Source organism: Spea bombifrons, chromosome 6, assembly GCF_027358695.1.
Source record: "Spea bombifrons isolate aSpeBom1 chromosome 6, aSpeBom1.2.pri, whole genome shotgun sequence".
Lineage (NCBI taxonomy): Eukaryota > Metazoa > Chordata > Amphibia > Anura > Pelobatidae > Spea > Spea bombifrons.
The window spans coordinates 6,447,541-6,468,418 of NC_071092.1; the positions used below are offsets into that span (position 1 = coordinate 6,447,541).

Consider the following 20,878-nt stretch of genomic DNA (forward strand, 5'->3'; position numbering starts at 1 on the left):
ATACTTTGGGAGTCTTCACTAAAGCGACATGCCTTTGACAATATCTAAATCTTTACTCCGTGCGTCTGAAATGAGCGGTGTAATTTCTGTAGCAGATCTGTTCTGTGAATTCTGATTTACACCTCTGTCCAGGACTAGAACCGTAATCCTTAAATTAACCCTTTAACCAGTTAAGCACGTTGCTCATCAAACCTTAAAAACAGAGTTTTATTTTTGTTTCCAGAGCCCCCTCCCTGGACTATTACTACGGCGTCAGGCAACACCATTAGGCCCAAACATAAAAAAAAATCATAACTTTCAACCCAAAGACTTATAAAGTGGATCACATTGGGGCTGGTAAAAATCTAGTTTACTGATGTCACAAAAATTGTAACATAATTTATGGCCTTTTGTGTTCCATTTAGGTATTCTGAAAAACCGTCTTCAGTACCCGCCTGGCTTGGCATCCATGGGCAGAGTGACAAATGAATTATCATGGTATAAAACGTCCACGCTGGGCCACAGGGCCGTCCCGGCAGCTTCTTATGGCAGAATGTACTCCGGCGCTGGCAGTTTATCTCAACCAGCCAGCAGATACTCTTCTCGGGAACAGCTGGACATGCTAATGCGAAAGCAGATGTCCAGGGAGCAGCTGAGTAGAAACAATTCCAGAGAACTTCTCGAAGCTGTACCCAGCAGACATGGATCTAGGGAGCAACTAGATACCATACCTAGCAGACACGGATCACGAGAGCACCTGGATAATATTTCTAGTCGGCATGGTTCTAGAGAACATTTAGAAAGTCTAGCGAGCAGGCATGGGTCTCGAGAACACTTAGCCCAGCCAGATATCAGGAGAGATCACTTGAATGCGGTGGCTAAAAAGTACGGTTCTAGAGAGCATCTAGAGACGTTACAAAGCAGATTTGGATCAAGAGAACAAATTGATCCTGGGCCAGTGCGAGAGTTGTCTCGGGAGTGGGTAAACACTATGCCCCTTCGGCAAGGATCCAGAGAGCAAATGGACTCTTTATTATACCGACAAACTTCTAGGGAACAACTAGATGTTCTGTCTAGAAGACAGCCTTCAAGGGACCAGCTAGCGTCAGCTAGGCAACCTTCAAGAGAACAATTAGACTTTTTATCCAGAAGATCTAATTCCAGAGAACAACTGGATACAGTGCCTAGTACACATTCATTGAGAGAAAATCTAGAGCCTCTTTCTAGGAGGCAACCATCCAGAGAAAACCTAGAACCCCTCTCCAAAAGGCTTCCTTCTAGGGATAACCTTGAACCCCTTTCTAGAAGACAACCTTCCAGAGAAAATCTAGAAGCTATTCCTAGTCGCCACCCGTCCACTGAACAGCTGGATATCCTTTCGTCAATTCTTGCTTCATTTAATACTACGGTTCTTTCCTCCAATACCAATTCGGTCCAGCAGACAGCGACCCCATCAGCACAGAATTCCTCAGCTCCTTCTGTGCTGTGTTCATCGACTCCTCATTCTACAACATCACACAGCGTCTCCGAGATGTCTGCCGACTCTGAGTAAGTGCCAAGCGATATGGCGTCTCATCCAAGATGGCTGTATAGCATTGACAACAAAATATTCTAGATTCTACTTTATATTTAGGAATATTCACAACGAACCGTCGAAAAGATTTTGGAACACTCACAAAACTCAGATAATGTTTAACTTGTATATGAAAAATGATCTTAAACAAGATGAGATGAATACGGTATTCATTATTATCATTATTATGATATCAGATTGATAAGATATTTTGGGTAACTTAACAAGAAGGTTTATATAACCCACTTAGATCATAGTATGAAAAGATACACAAAGATATATAGAAAGTACAATAATAATTGTCTACATAGAAGGCATATAGAAGGCATATAGAATTCCTGCTCCATCTGGGGGGCTTTAAAGCTATTGCTCATGTTATATGTTAACATATTAAGCCAGTGACAACTATTAAGGAGACACATTCAGTATGTTTTATAGTCTCACAATAGTTTGATATTTTACTCCTGAGTACATTCAGAATAAAACTATAATATCACTATAATCACTATAAAAAATACTATGTAGCAAAGTAACAAAAATGAACCAGACTATATATATATATATATATATATATATATATATAATGAAATATAACAAATATTTAAGCCTCCTGTAGTTCATAGAAGGTAATAAATAGACAAAAAAAAATTGTCTTTTTGACTCTTATTAAAAAAAGTCTGTTTTTGTCTACTTCTAGATTAGTGAGAAATGATGCTCATTCCTGAAAAATCTGGTCAAGGTCAACTTTAAAGGAGAATTGCACGCAGCCGCGTCCGCGAGCACCTGGTTACATATTTGCAAACAGAGGTTTGTGATCTACGAAGTCCTGAGAGGAAGGAGAAGGTCAGGAATCTCAGGTAATCCCCTTCACCAACAATGACGACGACAGCGTAACAATCTAAGCAAGTCGGGAAAGCGAAAGAAAACAATACGCAAGAGGCGCAAGCTACATCAAAAGTAAGCAAAAAAACAAAACAGAAAAAAAAGCTGAGGCCACCGCCGTATCGACCTGTCTACAGAAGATTCCTTTCAAAATGTTTCCATCGGTGGAGCAGAGAGTACGAGAAACTCAATAGACTCTTTTTATACATTTTGTATCTTTGTAACCAGAGCTAAAAGAATTTTTATCCTTATTTTTACGGACTTTAATGTCGATGTCATTCCAGTGCAGATGCTGTTAATTACCGGGGTACTTTAAAATTTAAAGGACCTCGAGTGTTTTGGGGATGGGGGGAGGATGATTGGATCTCGAGAGCTAAGTGGAAGGCCCATACGATTCATTTCTGAATTAGGAAGAAGGCAGACGGGCTGAGTGAGAAATCATTTGATGTGCTGTGAGTGAGTTTAATCCTTTATCAAGCATTTTTTTTATAGTATTACTGCACATCTGGATCAGAATCAGCATTATTCCCCTATATGAGTTTGTGCCCCCCCCGCCTCTAAATGATGTCAGCAAGGCTTTACGATTCAGAGACAAAAAAAAGGTCCTGTTCCACCTATTCCGTTAACTCAATTTAGAATTAGAAACATCTTTCCTAGTGCTGCTGGATGCCCACAAAATTATTAAATTCAAAATATTTAATCATAGAATATGTTGTATTGTATTTGCCGGGGACACTGAATTATCACTTGATCCAAAAGCGGGCACTGATAGGCTGACTCTATAGAAACAGAAAAATCTTCATTAAAGTTTTTAGGCTATTTTTATTTGGTTAAACCTTCAGAAAGCAGAATAAAATGACAGATCGCATTTATTTGCTTAACGTACCAGAGAGCGCAGTTAAAGTTTTGGGGAACAACGCCTTTAAAGGACACTTGAAAAATGTCACATGGGGTCGGTTGGAAATGTAACATTTTCTGCTTTGCGCAGAATTTTCATAGGAATAGGTAATTTAGATAAATATATGGACCAAAGCAAGCCCAAGGTTAATCGGTTCTTTAATATTGAGGTCAGGATACCTTGTATTGTGTTATTATGTATCGGCAGCATCAAGGCTTTACAAATGAGGTATTATTCAGGCAACTTTTACAGCGTTTTACTGTTTTTACCAGACACGTGGATTCATTATTAACACATTCAGTCATTTAGGAGGTTTTGTTACACCTTTCACACGCTATTGCACCAAGACTGTAGCATCCAGAATAATCCCAGTAGATGAACAAATGTTAGGTATTGTGTAAGAAACAGTATTCTTTTAATCAATTACCATTGTTTTTTTGATACATTGTGGAAATTGTTTTATCTCCAACCCCTAGCGATTCTTCTTTCTCCATAGAACCAAAAATTGGATTTATATGTTTATAAAGTTATTACAGACCTTTATTGGCTTACTGAATTATAATAGATTGCAAGCTCTCAAGACTAGGTCTCATCCATAATATGCCTGAAGAAGAACCCTAGTCTTGCAAGCTTCCAATTTAATTCAGTAAGACAATAAAGGTATCCAGTTTGCCATATTTGAACTTAAAACATTTGTATCCACTTCTTAGTATGTAATAATTAATTACAAATATATAAATCACCAAATACATTAAATTAGAATAGAATAGAAATAAAATACACCACTAGAAGGGGACTGGATTTTCAAAATTGGACTTGGTGTTTTATTGTTTCCTAAAAAAAAATAAAAAATAATTTCCATGATCCATCATGACTACATAATAATTTAAATAAACATCCTAATTATTATGTTTCTGTGAGCAAATCTACCAATTAACATACCGTCATACAATTAAAAATCATTGTATTAACTGGAATTCAGACGTATTATAAAAATAGATGTATTTTACTGGGTAGACTTTTGCACGTGATTTGGATCCGCGTGATAATTCAATTATAGGATGACATATCAAACAATATAAAAAAAGAAATCAATCTACATCCGGCCTTTGAAAGAATAATATTCACCTTTCATGGGAACTTGAAATGTAGAATTCTTACGATCTTACGAAATGTATCGAAAAACACAGATTATTCTAAAATAAAACACAAATGTGGAATCTTCTGAATGAACACTTTTGATGCAATTTGAAAAATGGTGCAGTATGCTTATATATACATATATATATAACATTGAATGTATATATGCATACGTTTATGTGTGTGTGGTTTCTGTGTGTTTTAGTTCATATATTCTTGTTATCTGTTGTTTTAACAGAAAAAAAGGACAAACTTGTTTACATTATTTTTTCAGGATGTATATAAAGAATGAGATCTAAAATTCTATTTGTTACATATTTATATGACTGCCTATTTATTTTAGTTACGTGATCCGTTTGTAAGCTCATTTGTTTTTTTTCTTTTGTGTTTTGATATTTATGCTGTTTATCACCAAAAAAATGTCTTTTTTTATTTTTTTAAATTAAGGATTTGACGTGTAATTGAAAATGTTTGTAATTTTTTTATTCCTTGTTTTGTTGCAAAAAAACTGTATATTTTATTTTATTTTTTTTTTTTACTTTTTCTAAAATTGCTGGATGTATAAATATAATTTTTTTTTAATAAGTTGCATTATCCATTTTAACTTAAAACAAATGCAGCTTAGTGTGGTGCCAACAGATATGAACATGCACTCACCAAGATAACGAAAGGACCAAAATGTTATTTCCTTGACAAAGACGATATCTGTTATTTTTAATTGCTTCGTTAGGTAAAGCAAATCAGTTATTTTTTAGCGGGACATAACGCTAGAATATTTATAATGTTGCCTAAATTAATACTTTCCAATACAGTTATCTTTCATCTTATTAGAATTATTTTAAATATTTATGTTTAAGGTTGGACATTTGGGTGTCAGTTTTCTAAAAGGCCTCTGTTTGGGAAAAAAAAAAAAAGGGAATGAAGATTTTTCACATCCCACTAAGTAAATTTAAAACTAAAAGTTTTTAAACTTTTTTTTTTAAAATTTCTTTAATTATTAGTTAATGTAATTTATTTTTAATATATAATTATTTTATTATTACCCGTTTCAGCTAATATATATGTATATATATATATATATATATATATATATACATACATATATATATATATATATATATATATACATACATACATACATACACACTCACACATATATATATATATATATATATATATATATCTAAACACCAACACCGAATCTTTACATTATTAATATTATCATGCAGTTACCTTATCCTTGTGCTGCATGGAGTCACGTGACCAAATCCTATATTTGCTGATTTAATTTAAAAAAAATATTGATCATTTATAAAATCAGATCCAACCTGGCTAATGCGTCCTTATTGATTTACAAACATTTACCATCAACTCTATGTGACCATTAGTACACTTCTATTGATTATACAGGAAAATTTGGGGGGGGGCAATCAATATTTCTCTCTACCAGAATAGCTTTGAAAAGTACACAAAAAAACCCCTATAATTTTGCATAAATATGGATTTATGCTTTAAGTGCTGAAAAGCACCGGGCATAATTAAACTTCTCGGCCAAAAACCAACCTTATTGAGTAACAGTATAAATGTATATATACAAAATTCTAAACTCCAAACCCAAAACCAGATTTAATTATTACCTTATTTAATGTATTAAAAAAACATCAAAGGAATGAATGGTAATATAAGGAAAAAGAATAAAAATAGGTGCCAAAAAAAGCAGGTTCCGTGCAGTTGATGGGTTTGATATGAATAAGAAAGATATATGATGGAAGTCCGGTCCCTGCGAGATAAAGATCCTAATGATTTTTACCACTCTTTAAAAGCAAAAAAAGGTTTACAAGCCTCAGAGCTTACAATCTAATGATGCGATTTGTATTATTGATTCGGAAATTTAGAATGTATTTCGAGAGGAAGAGGGGACAATGAGGGGACAAACGTGGGATGTTGTTGCTAGTAGCTCAGCAGAAAGATGATTGTAATTCTGTGGGAATAGTCCTTTTTGTAAGAAATTCATTTTTCGTTTCATTTTAATTTGTGCTGAGAAAAGAAAAAAAGGACGTTTCTTTTTGTTTCTTGTAAAATTGTAAAATGAAAGCGCCAGTTTCACAATAAAATAATGCAAAACCAATGCAGTCTGCTGTCTATTTTTTTCATGCTCATATATTCTTCTTTTTTTTTTTTGAGTAATAATTTGCTAAAAATGAAATAAAAAATATAATAATAGAGTCTGTTTAATTATATGTTGATGACATATTGGCATTATCACAGCCCTGTATATAAAAAATATATATTATTATTATTATTATTATTATTATTACAGCTCCAAGCATCTACATAGTTGGGGTAAAAAAAACTAATATAGCTATAAATTGCCTAAAATTATAGTGTTCTGCACAAGAGCTTACATTCAAAAAAGAAATGTGTACCATTATCGTGACTTATGGGATATATATATATATATGTCGCTGCTCGACAACCCCATGATTCAGGAACCCCCCCCAGCCGACACCGACCCAGCTAATCACAGAAGAAAGACTGGATTCCAACACCACTAGCCTTTGGAAATAAATAAAATAAAACAAACAAAAAATAGTACATGAAAGATAATGCAGTATACCTTTAACCTACAAATGTTATTTTTTAATACATTTTTGTAGTAGCGCTGGGATTTTTTTTTATCAATCATAGTTAGCTTTGATTAAGGGGAAGTTTAGAGATCGCTAAACTTGACCGTCAATCTCTGAAGACCATAGATTAGAAGAGGAAATGGAATTTCCGAGCCCAATATGTTACGGAGTGCATTCATTAATATATTTTATAGAGCCGGACATTATAGAGGACCATGTCCATCCGTGCTAACGTCAATGGGGTGGATGATTAACTAACGGGTGACACTTTCCTGCACGTTCCCCGTCCGTTGGAAAATTTTGAGTCTGGCGGCTGGGGATCTCAATGGGATTTCGAGGGCAGTAGGGGGTGTGCGTGGCGGGGGCATAGAGCTGGAGCTCCGACATGCTACACTAATCATCTTGAACAAAATGTAAAAGGGTCGAATGCAGTGGACCCAGAGTGTTTACGTTACAGAGCTGTGGACTAATGCTCAGACGTTCATACACAAGAAAGCAGGGGGCAGATGGTCAAATGAAATTTAATGATGCGGGGGTTGGGGCTGCAAACTCCATTTATGTTTTTATGTAAGGGGAAAACACGTGCGTTCTTAACATATTTCTTCTGAAAGGCAAGCAACAAAATGTATCAAGTCTGGGGCGACAATACTAATTATGATTTATTATTCATTTATATAGCGTCATAATCATATCTGGGAATTTTTGGGATCCGGCTACCCAGAGCCTACCCTTGGAGGATGCAGCCAGGACTATCCGCTGATGTCAGTGAGTGATCCCGCTGACGTCGGTGGGCGGTCCCGCTGACGTCGGTGGGCGGTCCCACTGACATCGGTGGGCGGTCCCACTGACATCGCAAGATACACCCCCATTTATAGTAAAAATGGGCGGGGAGTGGGCGTGTCAGGACCCGCTCCCGCGACCCGGAGGACTGCAGCATCGACCCAGAGAATCGGAGAAGCAGCGCTTCTCCCGGAGTCTCCAGGAGAAACCAGGAGAGTTCCCAGGTATGGTTATCATATTCTGCAGCGATGTACAATGAATAAAAAGGACAAAACCATGAGCTTACAAGAAACATTGGATGTAGACATGTAGAAGCACACGAATCGGATGCTCTTCAGCGTGATTCCTCAAGAAGGAGTTTGAGGACAGAGCAAAATATTTGAAATTCTCATAAACATGGGTTTTTTTAAAAAAAATGTCGACACATAAAAGCAAGGATCATGCAACGGAACACGCAATAATGTTAAAATGTGAGAAACATTCATAATAATTTGTTATATATTATAACGAACACGGACAATGCAACTAGATAGAAAAAAATTTGAATTTTTAACCAAATTTGTTTTTTTACCAAACGCACAAGAACAATAAAAATACCCAAACCTCTTATTGTCTGTAAATATGACATTGAATTTCATAGCACAATAAGTGGAAATTTTACTGCATCTTGAAACAACCATTTTTTTTCACGATTCTTTATCTTCTTTACAGCGATGAAGGAAATTTATTTCAAACCACCCACAAGGGTCGCCCCTGACACGCCACACAGATTCAGCAGTTTGGGGCTTTAAGCTCCTGGTGACTTATTATACAGAGGAATATATAACCTGCTGTTTAGATTACACCCAATCTTCGTCCAGCTCGGCACCGCATATAAACGTATGTAGAGGGGCAGCTTAATATTGGACGCGAACCAGAAGAATCAAATGCTACGCGGGGAGGTGAGACGTCTAATACTATTACTGAATTCCTGCCATAAACTATCTATCTATCTATCTATCTATCTATCTATCTATCTATCTATCTATCTATCTATCTATCTGTCTGTCTGTCTGTCTGTCTGTCTATCTATCTATCTGTCTGTCTGTCTATCTATCTATCTATCTATCTATCTATCTATCTATCTGTCTGTCTGTCTGTCTATCTATCTATCTATCTATCTATCTATCTATCTATCTATCTATCTATCTCTCTATCTATCTCTCTATCTATCTCTATCTATCTATCAATTATCTATCTATCCATCTATCTATCTATCTATATCTATCTATCTATCTATCTATCTATCTATCTATCTATCAATTATCTTTCTATCTATAATCTATCTATCTAGGCTAAGAAAAGCCACTTGGCTATCAATAAAGAGCATATTGTGGCTGGAGTGTCCCTTTAACGCTGTAAAGGTAACAGATCCCTTTAAGGTATACAAACCTGCATAATATATAATCAATATATGTGGTCACATGACCAGAGGGGTATCATTCTCTTTAACGACTTAGAATAGATAAAAGGGGGGGAAAAAAAAGCTTAACCCCCTGAGTGCCAGCAGAGGGTAGCAATGCATTTCGAATGATCAGTTAGAACAAGTTATAACTATTTTAGTGCCAGAAGCAATCGTAAGGGAACACTCAGTCTCCCGGCAACCGGCGGAATAAAGTATAAAACAAGTATTGAGCTACAAATCCCATTACCCTTGGCCAGTCGCAGCGTTACAGTTTTATCTGTTGTTATATGTTTCATTTTTTGCAATGTTTAAACTTACCTGGAAATACCTGCAGAGCAAGGACGGCATTCTGTTTGCTTTCAAGGAGATGTACGGATGAGCATGATGTGTGTCTTGGCAGGAACTTCTTTTCAATCTGGAACCAGGAGAGAGACGATCGCAAAGTCTTTCTCGTCGCTTTTCTGCTAGAACCAGCCAATGGCAAACAAGGAGCTTAAAAACCAAGATGTCAGATACTGCGTTGAGCGTTCGGTGCTTCACGAGAAGGAGCTTGGTGGGACATCTCCAACTCCCACCAATATATGGCACTCGGCTTCCAGTGCTGCTAAAAGGAAGCTAAGGTCAGTAAGGACATGCAAAGCATTCAGTATTATATCACAAAGAACTCTTGGTGGGATAGAAGTTATTTTCTGATAGGTGGTAGGGGTGGTTGGAGCCTAAAATCAGCCTAACTAAGGAGGTGTAAGATAGCCGAGAACTTTTTTCTGGAGGACCAAAGTAATTAAGCAATGTGGTCCATATGGCTCATGGCCGAGACCCGTCATTGGTCTGCTAGGTGCGCTGGGTCATTGGAGTTCTGGAATGTTGGAAAGCTACCAATTCACCAGCTTTTGGCTGGGTCTGCTTAAGTTCCTTACTGGTGTCCCATAGAAAACTAAGGACTTGGTGCATCCTGAGGAACTGGTACGAGGAGATCCAAAAATCCAACACTATTGGGTGATCCAGAAGGACCTCATTTGGAGTACTGAGGCTCATAATATTCTCGTGCCCCACATTTTTATATGGATAAAATGGTTTTGATATTGCAATACAGAACGTGGACAGAAGTGGGTGGCATCACCACTTCTGCCACCCACGGCACGTTGAAGAAGTCACCCAAGGCCTAAAGAGTCTCGACCTGTTTCTACATTACATTTTTACAGGTGTTCAAGATCTGTAGCAAAGTCTGTGCTGTTTCAGTTCATTCCAATCTTGCGCTGGTTGCCTCGTTACCCGGTCAAGGAATGGCTTTTGGGAGATATTGTGTCTGGAGTCAGTGTGGGGATCCTTCAGCTTCCACAAGGTACCTCAGTCTTGTGTGTGGATCACAGAAAGTATCCCCAAGTTCTTTTCATTGTCTCGATCCAAGGTGTTGTAAGCAGCCTTCTAGGGTAATAATTCTTTAAGAGATATCCACCATTTAACATGTAATGAGATCAAAAGTCTGAAATCATGATCAGCCCTCAATCTTCAGTGTCCATAGAAGTGGAGCGTCCATAGAATGTTTATCCGATGCATCGCTTTGTATCAAGTCTAACCTTGACCTCCTCACTCTGTTTTCATTAGGTTTGGCGTACGCTCTTTTAGCTGGAATCCCACCAGTTTTTGGGTTGTATTCCTCCTTTTTTCCTGTCTTTGTGTACTCTTTCTTTGGAACATCCAGACACGTTTCAATAGGTACGTTACCAAAGAGCTCTCTGGAGAGACTTTAGGTCAACCTTTTCTTATCGTATCGTTTCGTCGAGGCATCTTTGGATTTCTTTTTCCCTATAAGGCAAATTATAGAAGTTTTTAGCAAGATTTTTTTCCACAACGGTTCTTTGAGTTCTTTAGTGTGACCACAACAGCTCCTGACCTCAATCCCGACACGATGGTTGGAGCCTAAAGCCCCATTAACACAACTATTGGGAAAGATCAATGAGTGGCCTAAAGAAAAGATGCCACAAAGTTACCAAAGAGCACCAAAACATGCACTTTTCATTGTCTTTTTTTTAGCCCAATTTATTTTCTGTACGTGTTTTTATATTTCAGGGAGTTTTGCTGTTGTCTCCATTATGATTGGAAGTGTGACGGAGACCTTAGTTCCCAATGATAACTTTATACTGCCCGGAAATGACACAATCATTGATACAACTGCAAGAGACCAAGCCAGGGTAGAGCTCGTGGCCGCCATAACCTTACTGGTGGGGCTTTTCCAGGTAATGTGAGTCTTTATTTTGATGGGAGGCACAGGAGGAGGTGGTAGGTGGGGAAGGTGTGTCGGCTGAAGCTTCATTCTGAGTTAGGGTATATTCAGTCGATAAGTGTGCTTATTCCAGTTTTCTAACAACTAAGAAGATAAGACCCATTTGGCCCCATCTAGTTGCCCGTTTCTCGTGCTGTAAAGACTCAAACCTTAATCAGGTCTATCCCATGCATGTTTGAATCCCCTCACTTTATTAACCCCTACTACTTCTGCTGGGAGGCTGTTCCACTTAGTATCTACCACCCTCTTAGTAAGTTATTATCGTTATTAATAACGGTAATTATATATTTAGCCCTACATAAATTGGAACTTGCGTTAATTGCATTAATGGGTTCCATGCTTCTAATACCTTTGATAACCCCTTATTTATTGCATAATATAGAAACCAGTTATGATCAACCGATTGGGGGTCTGGCAGTTAATTAACGATACCTTTTGTTAATATTGAAACAGAATTTGTTGATTGATAATAAGGGGATTATTGTTCTGCTAAACGGCAAGGTTCTAGAGCATGACATATTAAGGTTCTGTGTTTGTCCAGGGTTAAGACCAAGGGTTCCTTTTGTGTTCCGTAGGTTATTTTGGGATTGGTGCAGTTTGGGTTTGTGGTCACTTACCTGTCTGAGCCGCTGGTTCGCGGATACACCACGGCTGCCACCATCCATGTTACCGTGTCTCAACTGAAACATATTTTTGGACTCCCCCTCAGTGAGAGATCCCAGCCGTTGTCTCTGATTTATGTGAGTATCGTCACGTAAGGGGTTCTTCTTCTCCCCGCCTAGAAGAGGAATGAATAAAAACAATACATTTTAATCTCATAAATGCGTTTCTTCTCTTTCAGTCGTTGATCAGTTTGTTTCGCAGGATCCACCAGACAAATATTGGCACCCTCGTTGTTAGTATCATTGCCCTGTTTTGCCTCTTCGCAGTGAAGGAAGTCAACCAGAGGTGGCGCTCTAAGTTGCCCATGCCTATCCCAATCGAGCTGGTGGCGGTAAGACGATGCGCCATGTTCATGTGAAAAGTCTAAATAGATGCACGATTACATTTTAATGTTTTTAAGGTTTGTTTTATATATTTGTATTCTGCTCAGATAAGATATGCGATGGAAAATAGTAACTGTGTCATTCTGTGCATCAATTGGTTACAATATTGAATAATTATAATAATAATATTAATAATAATAATAAAAATAATAATGATAATAATATCAATAATAATAATAATTTAAAAAAAATGATGAAGGGTCATCATCTACCTAGGATATGGCATATGGCTCCTGAATCTAAGACGAGACCAAAGACTGATTAGATGGGATGAAAGATTCTCATCTGCCGGCAACGAGACCGGACAGATCTGGTGCTGCTGTGTGTGTGGCCAGTGGCTTGATATCCCGGACCGCACACTACAGGAGCATAAAAACGTAGCATGTGGCCGCATATATCCAGCCGTTGGCCGCACTCAGGCAGCTGCTGGCCTTAAAGTACCACGGCCACCTTGTGATCGCCAGTCTGGCCGTAGTAAGCAAATTCTATGTGTCTATGTATTCATGATAATATATAAAGAGACAGTATGGCAAACACGGCTTAGGGTCACCCAGTAGTCTATCTACAGCGCCAGTTGTATATAGATAAATATTAGCTCTTCTCACTTTATAGAAGATAGTGTTTTACTATAGCGTTGTTTCCCTCTGGCAAGCAATCCCTACCTGCTTACCATGTAAACAGAGTATAAACTCGCCCCAAGACAATTTCCTTCTTTTTCAATATCCTCATCCTCCTGGTGAAAGGAGGTAAGTTTTACTCCTGGTCACTTTACATATAACAGTTTGCTTATATCTATATTTGTTTTATATAGCGCTGTCATATTCCGCAGCGCTGTACAATGGGGTATATCATCAATATATGTTATATCACTGATCTCTTCTTTTCTTCTCCCATAGCTCATCATTTCCACCGCGGTATCGTATAGCGTTAACCTACACGAAAGGTTTGGCATCGGCATTGTGGGAGATATTCCTACTGGGTTTGTATCAGCTGGATTTCATTTTAGTTTTTTTCTTCTTCTTTTCCAACCTTTTTTTCATAAACTCTGAATGAATATCTGATTTTTTTATTTTATTTTTGCAGATTGATAGCGCCCACAGTGCCCAATACCGACTTGTTCATTGATGTGGTTGGCAATGCGTTCGCCATCGCCGTGGTCGGATACACCATCACCATCTCGCTAGCGAAAATGTTTGCAATGAAGCATGGTTATAAAGTTGACAGCAACCAGGCAAGACCTGTGGTTTTTGTTTTATAAATTTTGGTATTTTTAATTAATTTTATTGTACAATAATCATACATGCCAGTGTTTTTTTAGTTACCATTACCATGTGCCAACAGCCCCATCTCTTGCCTACCCAGATAGGCAAAAGGGCACAAGGCAGAGCCTATTGAAGTCATCATCATATTTTTTAAACTAAATAATTAGTTTAATTAGGTAAAATTAAACAAAAAGTTAATAAGCGACAGATTAGTTTTAGTATTCTAACTCATCTGATTAATATTGAAAAGCTAAGGTGCTGAGTAGTATTGGTGAAAAGAGCGTCACAATTTTGCTTTTTTTTTTTTTAAAGGAGCTGATAGCCCTCGGACTCAGTAATTTAACCGGAAGTTTCTTCCATTGTTTTGCTGTCACTTCATCGATGTCCAGAAGTCTTGTCCAGGAGAGCACGGGAGGGAACACGCAGGTAACACGTTTCATCCATCAATCGCGGTACTAGGCTCTTGCTTGTAAGTGAGCTGTTTAGGGTGGGCCCTTATGGCCAAACTATATGTCTGAAGCCCCCTAGAACCTCAGACAGCACCCCTAGAACCTCTGACAGTTTTGGTGTAGAATGGAGAACGCTTATAGGCATATCCAGAAAAAACGTTACCCAAATATGCAAATCATATGCAAATCAACATACTCAATTGTGAATAACTAATTTGCATACCATTGTGCACGCTAGCATCACAAGCACACCGAGTGCTCCGTTGGTGCTAAGAGTTGACTGATTATTAAACACGATGTCGTCTTCCTTAATTGTACCTTCTCTTCAGATTGCAGGATCCGTATCTTCTCTCATCATTCTGGTGATCATCCTGAAAGCAGGGGAACTGTTCACAAGCCTTCCAAAGGTAAGCCTACCCAATGCAAGCCTTTAATATATTAATTACACTTTTTAAAACACATTTTCAAGGATTTCAGTGCATTTTTCTCCATTGTCCTCCCCTTGCCCTTTTTACTGAAAACAGGAAGTGCACATAAGTACACTTCCTGTGCGTGTGTTGAAATGCTCCCATTGCAGTCAATGGAAATCATATCCATCAAGACAAATAGTATACATTAAAAAACAAAAAAAATATATTTTTTCTTCTCTTCAAGGCTATATTATCAGCTATCGTTATTGCTAATTTAAAAGGAATGTACAAGCAGTTCATGGATATATCTGTTCTATGGAGAGCAAACAAGTACGATCTGGTAAGTTCTGTACTCTTAATTTCTAAAAAAACATAAAAATTTTCTGCTTAGCCAAATAATCAAAATCTTGTTGGACCAAACGCATGACACTAAATATTGTTCCTTCAACACGCCAAGAATATTGTATTTCCTTTGTGTCTCCAGCGATATATTGAAACGATTCATTGTCCGGTTGCATTAAATGACGTTTGAGGGAGTTAGTGGGATTCGTTCTTCCATACGGTGATAATTATATGGGTTATATAACAATGACCAGGAGTCTCCTCTTCTGTAGCTCATATGGATAGTGACCTTCCTTTCGACCATCTGCCTCAACCTGGATATAGGGCTTGGCGTCTCGGTTGTGTTCGGGCTATTGACGGTCACTTTCAGGACTCAGCTGTGAGTTATTTGAAGGCTTTATAATTATACCCGAAATTTCCATTAATGTTTTTCTAATCGTAAGGTATGACTTGAATTCTTGAACTTCCCCCTTGCTAGAAGCTCGTGCTTCCGTGGATTCATTTTCTATCCTAATTTTACATGTCTGGCAAAACAATTCCAGGTCCATGGCTACCCTACAAATTGCCATGGTCCAGGTGCTATATCAACCCTACATCTTCCTGTCCACCTGGCCCTATGTCTTCTCAGCTGGGCTTCCATACATCTTGACCAACCAGGGGAAGACGAGAAGGATTTTGGGCTCCTTACCAGAATGGTCAAGGTGGCACAGTAGTGTAGACCATGTTCTCCAAGACTTCTGGACGGGTTCTGCACTGTTCCTGTAATATTTTTACCTAGGTTAGACATGAGGTGCAAATGGAGCCCTCCTCAGCTGTAGCTTTTAAGTCTCATCTTATTCTTTGCCATAAACTGATATGTTCTATGCCTATAACGGCTTTCTCTTACCTATCTTTCATTTACAACATGACGTTATTCTCCATGCTCTTGTCGGTGATGTTACCAAATCCTTTGTGAACCTAATGTACTATCCACATCTGACGTTCTTCTGAATATTGCTTTAAAACAAAACAAAAAAAACAAACAAAAATTATACTCAATATCAACCAAACACCCCCAAAAACTAGTTCTAACATTAGCAGCAAAAGTATTTCAGTTATTTATACTTTTCTGCTTTTTTTATAGACCTCATTACTCAACTCTTGGCCAAGTTGCTGAAACAGATATCTACAGGGATGTAGAAGAATATTCCGTGGTATTTATTCACATAACTCTCTGTGTTAATGATCTAAACATCGGAGTAAAACTAAAAAAAATTTCATGCTCTTCATTTAAAATTCCCAAATATTGGATAAATAAATAAAACTTTATTAAAAAAGAGAGAAAATGTTTTACCGGTTTACCGCATTTATCTTAATTGCCCCAGTTTGTCAAGTGATTGACTTTATGCTCAGAAAAAAAAGCTCTACAAAACCAGAAATAAAAAAAAATTTGGATTTATTTTAGACGAAAGAAATTGCCGGCATCAAGATTTTCAAGTCAAACACTGGGATTTATTTTGCGAATGCCGAGCATTATGCCAAAGCCCTGAAGGCAAAGGTACGATCCACAAACGCCTTGGAAATGAAGCTACGCAATTAAATAAATACATCACCGGTTTGATCTTAATATATACATATAAAACTTATAATATTTTCCAGATGGGTGTCAATGTTGACAAACTCATTGAGAAAAAGAAGAAAGCTGCCATGAAACGAAAGAGGGGTTTACATAAAGTTATCAATCTGGCAAAAAAAATTCTGGCAAACACACAAAGGGTGAGATATAATTCATGCAGAGACATGGGGGGAGATGTGTCGTGTGGATCCAGGTGAGCTGCTTTTGTGGCAAGAGTAGCAAGAAATCCCGAGTCTGGGCCATGTGAAGAGTTGACTAAAGTTTATCGTTGGGTACGTTGGTTGAAATTCATGGAGTTGGTTTTGAGACTCACATGGATCGCGTTTTGAACCATTTTTCACCATTTTAGACAAAGTTGTGAAGAGCTTCAGATGAGAGTGGGAGGGAGGATAATGAATGGACACGACAGGATAGGCATAAGAGGGGAATGTTCTTTTGAGTTTACGTTCTATTAGAAGGTTGAGGGCAGTTGAGAAGAAAGGTGAGGGACTCCCTGGATTTAATTGTATCAAAGAACAAGTAGAGATGGCCCAGAGATGACAAAGCGAGAGGAGACCTTGAAGAATGCACTTGTAGGTTATTAAGAGGATAGATTGTATGATTCTCTGAACATTTGAGCTTTTAATGAGAAGAAGGCCCAAGTCTTAGAGAATGAAGTAAATTATTCCCCAGAAAAGCTACCACGTGACTTAAGTTCTGGAGGCATAATCACAAAGAAGTAATATTGGCTTAGAGATGCAAGTCATCGACAAAGTCATAGGAGTATTTGGTGGTAATGAAAGAAATATAAGGGGGTGCAGTGTTGTTAAGGGACCTTTAAGGACAGCGGACACTCAGTCTGGCAGCATTTGGACTAGAGGGGAAAGATGAGAGAAGGGAATTCCAATGAGTAGGTAGATATATATACATACTCATCCCTAAGTATAACATTTCAAATGTCTGCCTTTATTTTTATAGGGAACTGGTTTGGAATTTTTGATGAACAGGGAAGGCATGGTGGGGAGTCTGAGAACTCTGAGTGAGGTTATGCCGAATGCACCCACCCTCCAATCTTTGGGTTTAGAGACACTTGATTTCCACTCCCTCATCCTGGATTTTGCGGCCGTTGGTTTCATAGACACGGTTGGAGTAAAGATGTTAAAAAACGTAAGTGAAGAACCTATAGCTACAGAAATAAACATAGCGAGAACATTTTCTTGTCCGAAGACTTAATAAAGACACACAGCGTGGGTTTGGATTGCAGAGGTAATATGAAGAAATGACTTTGCAGTTCAGTATTATATCTAGACAAACCTACCTATCTAATAACAATACCTCAATGGGCCTCAATGAGTATAGATAGTGATGCCGTGTTCCTCCACCAAAAAAAGGTTCTCCCTCAAGAATCCCCCTTTCCCCATCATCATAATCTGTTACTTAGACATGGTTTTTGGGAGACAGTAGCAATTGAAAAGTACTGGAATAGTCCCTTGATAATAAATCCATGGTTCAGTGCCTTAAATATGAGGGTTCATTGAAAAAAATCCTTACAAAATGCCATCTTTATCCATTCCTATTCAAAATATCCAAGTTGGCATCGCCATTTTGTATTAATATTAAATACCAACAGCGTCCAGGAAATGCAGTCTCTTATTACATTTGTGTCTCCTTTTTTTCTTAGGTTTTTGAAGAATTCCACGAGATTGAAGTTGACGTTTATATTACCAACTGTCCTTGTAAGTTACTTTGATTGATGTTTGCAAACTTTCATCTGACCCGGACTATTCATACATATGATTACACGTCTATATATATGACACCACGTTCATTATTTTATGATGGACATCTCACACAATAGTAGACTAAATGTCCAGGTCTGTATATTGTATGACCTTCTGCAATTCATATATTTTTATTGTTTGTTTTCAGCTGACGTTTTAAGGCAACTAGAGCGCAGTCATTTCTTCAACGAGACCTTCACTCCAGCCTTGGTCTTTGCAACGACCCATGACGCGGTTTCCTATCTCTCTCAGAACCATGAATCCAGTTCAATCCAAGAAGTAACGGCAATTTAATCGGTTTCCTTTCTCATTGAAAACCTGGACAGCCGAAACGCGGATGATTGTATTTATCACTGTAGCCAAAGCTTTGGGACTTTTAAAGACATAGCCCTGGAGAACACTGTCAAATGTACATTCACATTCCATAGCTGGACTTCCATAAGGCCCACCAGACAATTGTTTACAGGATTATTTTAGGAGATTAGAACAGCTATGGTGCTGGTAACATGCCCAAAATGTAACACTTTACAATCTAAACATCTCTGAGGCTTTGGTCTTCAAGCACTTAGGGTATGGACCTTCTCAATCACAATTTCCACATTATCATATTTTTTGATTGCCCCGACCCACAGTTTAAAGGAAAAAAGACAAACGCAAATCAACAGTTATTCCATGAGCACCATATCTGAGGATTTTGAGATGTCTACGATTAACGTTCAACCAATTAAAATCTCTCATTCAAAAATAGGCATTTATTCCTTTTGTGAAATAATCAATCCTTATGGTACGCTGTGTCTTGTATCTTTAATAAAAAGAATAAAGAAACAAGTATGAAGCTCTTGTGAGTGCATCTGTTTGCCTGCTGTATACACATCGGAAGGAGAATACGACGTTTCCATTACGGATACATTCTTCCTTCCCGCTCTTGTTACTTTAGGTCACCTCCATGCTGGGGACAGGGTTCACTATTTACAACTGGAATCAAGTGTTCTCATTGAGTCGATTGTATATATAGCAGCTTACCATTCACAGTTTTGTCTGTGTGTATGATCCAAATTAGGGTTATTATTACAAAATTACCTTTTTCTGAGATTTTCTATGGAGCTTCCAAGATATTTTTGCCACAATTGTAGCTATTACTATATTGGGCCCAAACATAGCGATACAGCACTGAACAATTCTTAGGGTCGCACAAGCTTTCAAAACGTCTTCAGAATGTAAACTGTGTTGTAGTAGAGCAGGGATGTCAAACTCCAGATCTCAAGGGTCATAACCAGGGGCTCGACACCCCTGTAGTCTCCCATACCAGGGGTATTAGGAGTCTAAAAACATTCTAGTCGGAATCTGAATTTGGCTCACAATTCGGTGGGAATGATATATATATATATATCATTTCCACCGAATTGTGAGCCAAATTCAGATTCCGACTAGAATGTTTTTAGACTCCTAATACCCCTGGTATGGGGTATGCACCAGGGTATGACATCATATATCAACACTCTGTGGCTTAAAGGCAGTAGGTGGAGGCACAGCCTCCATGGTGTAAATGGGTCAAGGATCTGCCCCCCCCCCCAGTTTTGCTGTTTGCCACCCCTGGACCTAGTCAACCTTGACCAGAATACATCATTGACAATAACACTAACACGCCTCAAGCCATAGTTACAGAAGGAGAAGGGGGCCCTGACACTTGCAAATGTACAATGTATTAGACTGGGGCCGGGCAGGGTCCTCACCTACTTTTTCTGTAAGTATCACAGTCACGTTTCTTTAATTTTCAACACATTTTTTTTTTTTTTTAAACTTTAAGAAGTTGTATTTTTAGTCAACTAAAATGCAAAATGCAAATACTACTGATTGTTGCCCCAAACACTGTATATTCCATGAGCATCTCAAAGGGGATGTGGTCATTTTATCTATGACCTCAGAGCCGGCAGGTGAATTTGATGTCACACAATGTTCCCACCATACAGAAAGCAGACAAAAAGGGTAACGAACGGAACCACCTTGTTATAGTCTGGGCACAGATTTAGCATTTTCTTAAGCATAATTTTATTTTTGAAAGAATGCCTATGTCTCCTCTAACCAGTTAAGGATATAAAATATGTATATTGTGGAACAGCATTAATCATTGTAGCCCCGCATAATGCATTTTCATACGTCTCCTGCCTTAAAGGGGGCAACGGATCAACTTACTCTTTCGATAGGACCCCTATAAAAAAAAAATCAGAAGATTGCCTACATAATATTCTCGGTTTCCGCACTCTAACTTTACAAAAAAACATAAAAGCCTAATAAATCTTTAACTATTGGGGTGCCAGAGCCCAGCTACTTCTTGATGCTGTCTGCGTGCTGTGGCACTTAAAGGGTTAAAAACCAACAACAAACCC

General features: G+C 38.0%; 2 protein-coding genes across 2 annotated transcripts in view; both read left to right on the top strand.

Annotated features, from left to right (window-relative positions):
* Positions 1-5,442, top strand: part of CELSR3 (cadherin EGF LAG seven-pass G-type receptor 3) — a 50,883-nt gene extending 45,441 nt beyond the window's left edge. The window contains exons 35-36 of the mRNA XM_053469625.1: positions 405-1,527; positions 2,250-5,442. Coding sequence (XP_053325600.1) covers positions 405-1,527; positions 2,250-2,277 — 1,151 coding nt within the window. The 3' untranslated portion in view covers positions 2,278-5,442. The remainder of the gene's footprint in view (positions 1-404; positions 1,528-2,249) is intronic.
* Positions 5,443-8,795: 3,353 nt separating this feature from the next.
* Positions 8,796-19,341, top strand: LOC128499922 (solute carrier family 26 member 6-like). The gene is made up of 19 exons (XM_053468903.1): positions 8,796-8,820; positions 9,724-9,943; positions 10,526-10,665; positions 10,929-11,039; positions 11,394-11,560; positions 12,183-12,347; positions 12,449-12,601; positions 13,550-13,632; positions 13,737-13,884; positions 14,228-14,341; positions 14,694-14,771; positions 15,019-15,114; positions 15,389-15,495; positions 16,240-16,309; positions 16,561-16,653; positions 16,755-16,871; positions 17,689-17,877; positions 18,392-18,446; positions 18,640-19,341. The coding sequence occupies exons 2-19, from the start codon at positions 9,801-9,803 to the stop codon at positions 18,783-18,785; spliced, it is 2,175 nt and encodes a 724-aa protein (XP_053324878.1). The 5' UTR covers positions 8,796-8,820; positions 9,724-9,800; the 3' UTR covers positions 18,786-19,341.
* The last annotated feature ends 1,537 nt before the right edge of the window (positions 19,342-20,878 follow it).

What these genes read in the sequence shown, in the direction of transcription:
- LOC128499922 (XM_053468903.1), top strand. Translation starts at nt 9,801, where the DNA reads ATGGCAAACAAGGAGCTTAAAAACCAAGATGTCAGATACTGCGTTGAG. An exon ending in AGCCGTTGTCTCTGATTTAT is followed by an intron (nt 12,348 to 12,448) that starts GTGAGTATCGTC and finishes CTTCTCTTTCAG; the next exon opens with TCGTTGATCAGTTTGTTTCG. An exon ending in TCCCAATCGAGCTGGTGGCG is followed by an intron (nt 12,602 to 13,549) that starts GTAAGACGATGC and finishes CTTCTCCCATAG; the next exon opens with CTCATCATTTCCACCGCGGT.